The 8,102-nt window shown below is 34.5% G+C and overlaps 2 protein-coding genes across 2 annotated transcripts; both read left to right on the top strand. All coding sequences in view use genetic code 12, as the record gives it.

Annotated features, from left to right (window-relative positions):
- Positions 1-282: 282 nt before the first annotated feature.
- Positions 283-1,161, top strand: CAALFM_C502350CA (uncharacterized protein; the record flags this gene model as incomplete). Its single annotated transcript, XM_715459.1, has 1 exon — positions 283-1,161. The coding sequence occupies one exon, from the start codon at positions 283-285 to the stop codon at positions 1,159-1,161; it is 879 nt and encodes a 292-aa protein (XP_720552.1).
- A 2,069-nt stretch (positions 1,162-3,230) lies between these two features.
- On the top strand, positions 3,231-6,917 carry CST20 (mitogen-activated protein kinase kinase kinase kinase; the record flags this gene model as incomplete). Its single annotated transcript, XM_715458.1, has 1 exon — positions 3,231-6,917. One exon carries the CDS (start codon positions 3,231-3,233, stop codon positions 6,915-6,917), a length of 3,687 nt encoding a protein of 1,228 aa, XP_720551.1.
- Positions 6,918-8,102: the final 1,185 nt, after the last annotated feature.

The raw sequence follows: 8,102 nt of genomic DNA, 5'->3' as shown, positions 1-8,102 counted from the left end.
GAAATATTACAACAGAATAATAATAGTATAGAAGATGCAGCAATTGCATTGTTAGAGTTATCATCAGAAACAACAACAACAACAACAACGGGCACCACTAGAATTCCACAAAAGCCAGGAGCTAATAATAACAATGAATGGGTAGAAGAGTCTCCTATAGTGGTCAAAGTTTGTCGATTTTTGCAATCAAGTTCTAATGATGTTTATATCGATAAAGGAGATGTTTTACATTATGCACGGAAAAATGGAGGGGATTATTATAAAACCTTGTATGATGTTGTTATGAACTGCAAATCTATGACGATGTCGAAACAACAGCCATGCCATTCTAATCCCACAAAGACTCATATACAGAAAAATAGTCGAAAAGTGCAACGAGGAGGAGCTAGAGGTTTGGGTGGAGGAAATAGAATACTGCAAGACAAAGAAACCCAGAGAGAAACTTCAATAAACGGAAATGATGCAAAACCAATACCAATACCAAGCAATTATCGATATGATGAGCATTCAATGGAGGCTAAAGAATTATGGAGCTTAGTACCTGTGAATAGTAAATATAGCAATCGGATGGGATCAATACCAAATCAAAAATTCCCAATCAATGAGGTATTTGCCATAAAGGCATTGGAGTTTTTTCAAGGTGACGTATATAAAGTAGTTGAATTGATTTCAGAACTATCATCATCACCAATTTCTTCAAACAAGCAATCAAAACAATTTAATGAGAAACGACAACCTTTTGATGTCAAAATCAATAAGCCTTCTTCTCCTTCATCAACATTAGAGTATCAATCAGACAATGTCAGTTTTAATTCCGATGACGAACAACAACTATTCAATAAATATCTTAAAACAGGGACAGTTGATTTCCATGGATTTACCGTAGTAGAAGCAATGAAATTAGTACCATTAATCCTTAATCATTGGTGGAATCAAGAATTAATTCATCGTCAATCAATTGGTCAATTACAAAAATTTGGGAATTCGGCATCATTAGGATCAGTATTGATAATAACTGGTAGAGGTATTCATTCCACTGGTGGGGTTTCTACAATTAAAGCATCAGTTAATCGTTATTTAATTAATAATAATTATATATTTAATCAACCAACTAGTGGTAGTTTTGAAATTACTGGTAAAAGAATGAATAACAAGAAATAAAAAAAATTAAGTACCAAATAATGGTATTCAATCAGGAGAAATTCTAAATACTTTTATAAATACATTTTAATAGACATTACACCATATTAGTGAATTTGAAATTCTAAACTAGTTTAAATAGATGGTTTTATACAGAGATCTTTTTTAATTGCTGTAACTTTTTGCAATCATTGTGAGCAACAAGTGGTTAAACTAAGCGAAAGGGGGTCTAGAATCTATCTACTACATTTCATTGGATATTATTCTTGTTGTTGGAGGAGTGGTGGTGGAAATAGTAGTCAAGTAAACTAATTTAGGTTTGTATTTTGCTACAAATTTTTTTTTTTGCTCAAATTCTAACTAATTTGTTACAAATAATCCAATTTAATAGTTTTAGTAAGGAAGGGAGAGTGTGATTTTGTGATATTACCAACTAATTAATCAAAATCTGAATTAACTTGTTATTGTTAGTTTTAGTCATTTCAGAGATTGAGTTAATTTTGGTCCATTAGTATAAAAGTCGAGAACTTATTGGTTCTTTTCGATTTTTGCCATTTACAGAAAATTCAAGGGGAGGGAGGTTTGAAGGGTGCGTGGTACGTGTGCGTGTGGAGCCCAACAAAAATAACTTCTAATCAACTAAACTCCTCCTTCTTTCTCCCCTCTGTGTTCCCCTTTTTTTGGGGAGGGGGAGGCGTTAATAATGAAAAGAAGATTTACACGAATAAGTGACACTGACACTGACACTGACACATCTATGTCAAAACAAAAAGCCCACATAAACAACTAAATATATATGTATGTTGTATATTTCATTGTATCAAAGACAACACTAACAGGAATATTACATTCTTTGTTGTAGATAGATGGTAATGAAATTCCCTTTCTGGTATTTTATACTGTATGAACTATGTATACTTTTTGTGTTGTCTAATATTATTATTTTTTTTTTGACTCCTCTACTATCTCTTCAATGCTTTTACTCTTAGACATATTCCCACATTAACTTTAATAGTAATATTAATATCAAATTACCTGCAGCAACCCCCAGCACCACCACCACCAATACTATTATTAATAATGATAAAACTTAATGATACTTTAAATCTTGAGCTAATTTAAAAACCAAAATCTAATAATAAACAATTTAGAGTAAAGAGGACAAAAGTATTTAGATCAATTAAATAGACATTTGGACACTACCCTTATATATGTGTGTCACCATGGTGAACAAAGAGACAAAAGTATTTGCTACAATAAGTATGGTGATTTCTATTGTTTCTTGTACTAATACTTTTTTCCACTTTTTTATCTTTATTCTCCAATGAACAAAAATTTTCTTTTTTTTTTTGTTCAATAAAGACTTTGTTCTTTTACTTGTGTCTTCATCTTCAAACAATCTTTCTCTATGTGTGTATTACATGTCTTTGTTACTTCAATAAAAGACTTTTCCTTATTATAAGTAATAATATTATTATATAGTGTTACTTAATAGTATAGTAGTTTGTTAGTAGCGGGTCTATTTTTTTTTTTTTCAAGAAGAATTTTAATTAAAAATTAATCAGAGAGAGAAAGAGAGAAAGACAAAAGAAAACCAAAGAAACCAAAAAAACGAAAAAAAAAAAATTATTATCATATAATATTTCTCTGTTGAACATATTATACACACATACACACTTATTAACTCATTTCACCACTCACTCAACACATTCATTTAATCAACAACAACCACAACAGTACCCACTTTACAATCACTTACAAGTCAAATAATTACAACTTGACAATCCTCACTTTAAGTCTAACGTATATACGCGTACACCATCTTATACTCCACATACATATTGGATTCAATTTTTATTTTATTGTTTAATTTATATCCAACCACTGACAATTACTAATAGTTTTCAATTAATATTCACAATTTAACTATTTGTTTGACAGCTGAAAAGAGATAAAAAAAGAACCAAGTGCTATAACTCACAAGGGCTAGAAATAAGTTTGCAAAAAACAAGTTTTAAAAATAGTAACTGCACTTTTGTTGACTCTTTCACCTCCCCATTGAATTTAACTGAACACAAATAAAGCCTATCATGAGCATACTTTCAGAGAACAATCCTACACAAACATCAATAACAGATCCAAATGAGTCTTCTCATCTACACAACCCAGAGTTAAACTCTGGAACGAGGGTTGCTTCTGGACCTGGACCTGGACCTGAAGTTGAATCAACACCACTAGCACCCCCAACTGAGGTCATGAATACTACATCAGCTAATACTTCTTCATTAAGTTTAGGGTCTCCAATGCACGAGAAAATAAAACAATTTGATCAAGACGAGGTTGACACTGGGGAAACTAATGATAGGACTATAGAATCTGGATCTAGTGATATTGATGATTCACAACAATCACATAACAATAACAACAACAACAACAACAACGAGAGCAATCCAGAATCAAGTGAAGCCGATGATGAAAAAACCCAAGGAATGCCTCCTCGAATGCCAGGGACATTCAATGTGAAAGGTTTGCACCAAGGGGATGATAGTGACAATGAAAAACAGTACACCGAGCTAACTAAATCAATCAATAAACGTACCAGTAAAGATTCATATTCTCCTGGCACACTTGAAAGTCCCGGTACTCTTAATGCATTGGAAACAAATAATGTCTCACCAGCAGTTATAGAGGAAGAACAACATACACTGTCTTTGGAAGATTTGTCATTGTCCTTACAACACCAAAATGAAAATGCAAGATTATCTGCACCCCGCAGTGCACCGCCACAGGTTCTGACTTCAAAGACATCATCATTTCACGATATGAGTCTGGTTATATCTTCATCAACTTCTGTGCATAAGATACCATCAAATCCAACTTCAACTCGAGGTTCTCATTTATCAAGTTACAAATCTACATTGGACCCTGGGAAACCTGCACAAGCAGCAGCACCACCACCACCAGAAATAGACATTGACAATTTATTAACCAAAAGTGAATTGGATCTGGAAACAGACACATTGAGTAGTGCCACAAATTCTCCAAACCTTTTAAGAAATGATACTTTACAAGGAATTCCAACACGAGATGACGAAAATATTGATGACCTGCCCCGTCAACTATCACAAAATACTAGTGCGACGTCAAGAAATACTTCTGGAACATCGACTTCTACAGTGGTGAAAAATTCAAGATCTGGTACGTCAAAATTAACCTCAACCTCAACTGCTCATAACCAAACAGCAGCAATTACTCCTATAATCCCGAGTCACAACAAGTTTCATCAACAAGTGATAAATACCAATTCAACAAATAGTTCATCTTCACTAGAACCGTTGGGGGTTGGCATAAATTCAAATCTGTCTCCTAAAAATGGGAAAAAGCGGAAAAGTGGAAGTAAAGTCCGAGGTGTGTTTTCGTCAATGTTTGGGAAAAACAAGTCAACGTCATCATCGTCGTCTTCAAACTCAGGTCTGAATAGCCACTCACAGGAAGTCAATATTAAGATCAGTACTCCATTCAATGCCAAGCACCTTGCCCATGTGGGCATTGATGATAATGGTTCATACACCGGTTTGCCAATAGAGTGGGAAAGATTATTATCTGCTAGTGGTATTACCAAGAAGGAACAACAACAGCACCCACAAGCAGTGATGGATATAGTGGCGTTTTATCAAGATACAAGTGAAAACCCTGATGACGCTGCATTTAAAAAGTTTCATTTTGATAATAATAAAAGCAGTTCGAGTGGTTGGTCTAATGAAAATACTCCACCAGCAACACCAGGTGGAAGTAACAGTGGCAGTGGTGGTGGTGGCGGTGGCGCTCCTTCAAGTCCCCATCGTACACCTCCTTCATCGATCATTGAAAAAAACAACGTTGAGCAAAAAGTGATTACCCCATCTCAGTCAATGCCAACAAAGACAGAGAGTAAACAGCTGGAAAACCAGCACCCACATGAAGATAATGCTACTCAGTATACACCAAGAACACCAACATCCCATGTACAAGAGGGTCAATTTATTCCAAGTAGACCAGCTCCGAAACCACCATCAACACCGCTTTCTTCCATGAGTGTGTCACATAAAACACCTTCTTCGCAATCATTACCAAGGAGTGATTCACAATCCGATATTCGTTCTTCAACCCCTAAATCACATCAAGATATTTCGCCAAGCAAGATCAAAATTCGTTCAATTTCGTCAAAATCATTAAAGTCAATGCGGTCTAGAAAAAGTGGGGATAAGTTTACTCATATTGCACCTGCTCCTCCACCACCATCATTACCTTCAATTCCTAAATCAAAGTCGCATTCGGCATCTTTGTCAAGTCAATTGAGACCAGCAACAAATGGATCGACAACTGCTCCTATTCCAGCAAGTGCCGCGTTTGGCGGTGAGAATAATGCTTTACCAAGACAAAGAATAAATGAGTTCAAGGCTCATAGAGCACCTCCGCCGCCTCCACTGGCATCACCTGCACCACCTGTGCCTCCTGCGCCACCAGCCAATTTATTATCGGAACAGACTTCTGAGATACCTCAACAACGTACTGCTCCTCTGCAAGCATTAGCTGATGTTACTGCCCCAACTAATATTTATGAAATTCAACAAACTAAATATCAGGAAGCACAACAGAAATTACGTGAGAAGAAGGCTAGAGAACTTGAAGAAATACAAAGACTACGAGAGAAGAATGAAAGACAAAATAGACAACAGGAGACTGGGCAAAATAATGCTGACACGGCTAGCGGTGGTAGTAATATTGCTCCACCAGTACCTGTACCAAATAAAAAACCGCCTTCTGGATCTGGTGGTGGCCGTGATGCCAAACAAGCAGCTTTGATAGCCCAAAAGAAACGAGAAGAAAAGAAACGTAAAAACTTACAAATTATTGCCAAATTAAAGACAATTTGTAATCCTGGAGATCCAAATGAATTATATGTTGATTTAGTTAAAATTGGTCAAGGTGCCTCTGGTGGAGTTTTCCTTGCTCATGATGTTCGTGATAAATCCAATATTGTTGCCATAAAACAAATGAATTTAGAACAACAACCTAAAAAAGAATTAATTATTAATGAAATTTTGGTTATGAAAGGTAGTCTGCATCCTAATATTGTCAATTTTATTGATTCATATCTTTTAAAAGGTGATTTATGGGTGATTATGGAATATATGGAAGGTGGATCCCTTACCGATATAGTAACTCATAGTGTTATGACTGAAGGTCAAATTGGAGTTGTATGTCGCGAAACTTTGAAAGGTCTTAAGTTTTTACATTCTAAAGGGGTTATCCATCGTGATATTAAATCCGATAATATTTTATTAAATATGGACGGTAACATCAAGATCACTGATTTTGGGTTTTGTGCTCAAATCAATGAAATCAATCTGAAACGTATCACTATGGTGGGTACACCATATTGGATGGCACCAGAAATTGTTTCACGTAAAGAATATGGTCCAAAAGTTGATGTTTGGTCATTGGGTATTATGATTATAGAAATGTTAGAAGGTGAACCACCATATTTGAATGAAACTCCATTGAGGGCATTATATCTTATTGCAACTAATGGTACACCAAAATTAAAAGATCCCGAATCTTTAAGTTATGATATTAGAAAATTTTTGGCATGGTGTTTACAAGTTGACTTTAATAAAAGAGCTGATGCTGATGAATTATTACATGATAATTTTATTACTGAATGTGATGATGTATCGTCGTTAAGTCCATTAGTGAAAATTGCTCGATTGAAAAAAATGAGTGAATCTGATTAATGAATGGTGGAGTTATCCTAGAAATAAAAACATTTAAAAAAAGAAGAACAACAAGAACCCTAAATTCTACTGCTGTCAATATATTGGCTAATTTCCATTCCCATCTCTATTTCAATTTCGTTTTTATTCTTTGAATTATTATTGTTAGTGGTAGAGATTTACACTAGTATATTTTTTTTATTCATTTTTATATTTGTATTTATATATATATATTTTTCATTTAGTATTTACTTACACTGCAGTATCTTTCTTTTGTGTGTAGATGATATGTAGTAATAAGTTAACTTGTTCAAGAAAGTGAATGGAAATATATCATAGCTTGACTGTATAAGGTGGAGCGCTGTAATTGGTTTTCCGTATAGAATAGTCTTGAACAAACGTTGCCAGACTTCTGCCATTCTTATTTGAGACGATATGGGCGTATGATAGGTTTATTGAGCTCAATTAAGATTCAACCACCATGATGTTGAGATTTAAATGTAAATCTGGTTGTTGTATATAGTCCAACGCAGCTTACAAAATCTAAAGTACTTTTTGTGTTTGGTAATTCGGAAATTTTATGCAGCACTGCATTGCATTTTCCCAGTCAATAGTTAAGAATTGCATCCACCAACTGACCGACCAATTCTATTTGGTCAAAAACTGGATTGAGCTTGTTGGATTGAAGGCGTTTCATTTCACAGTCTAAAATAAACCAATAGAGAAATTTGGACTTGAATCTAGGAGTACACATGATGAAATTTTATATATATAACAGTTATTAAGTATATTAATCTAAGTTATCTAAATCCTAAACAAATACCAATTTCTAAAGAATTGGTGCGCTAGTTTATATTCTTGTTAATAGCCAATAGTACCTATACGGAAGCCAACAATGGTAGATATATTCGAGTACAACTGTGATTTACAGCCACCCTTGATTATTCCCTAGTATATGAAAATACTTACCATATTCTACCACCTATGTGACTTCCATACGGGATACTTTGGACCTCTTGGTGTAAAATAACTCAGTAGCCAAAGACAGTAATCTGTTAGTAGTAATTCTCATTCTCTGGTGACCTCCATTTTTCGTGGGTATACCAACGGAGATGATTCTTGTAATAACATTTTGCAGAATTATAACAATCTTCCAGAAAGCAATGACAATTAAGATCAAACTATCCTTTACCGACAGTTCCTTTC

The sequence above is a fragment of the Candida albicans genome, chromosome 5 (genome assembly GCF_000182965.3).
Source record: "Candida albicans SC5314 chromosome 5, complete sequence".
Classification (NCBI taxonomy): domain Eukaryota; kingdom Fungi; phylum Ascomycota; class Pichiomycetes; order Serinales; family Debaryomycetaceae; genus Candida; species Candida albicans.
The sequence above is the reverse complement of the archived record's forward strand: the minus strand, read 5'-3'. Positions and strand labels throughout refer to the sequence as shown.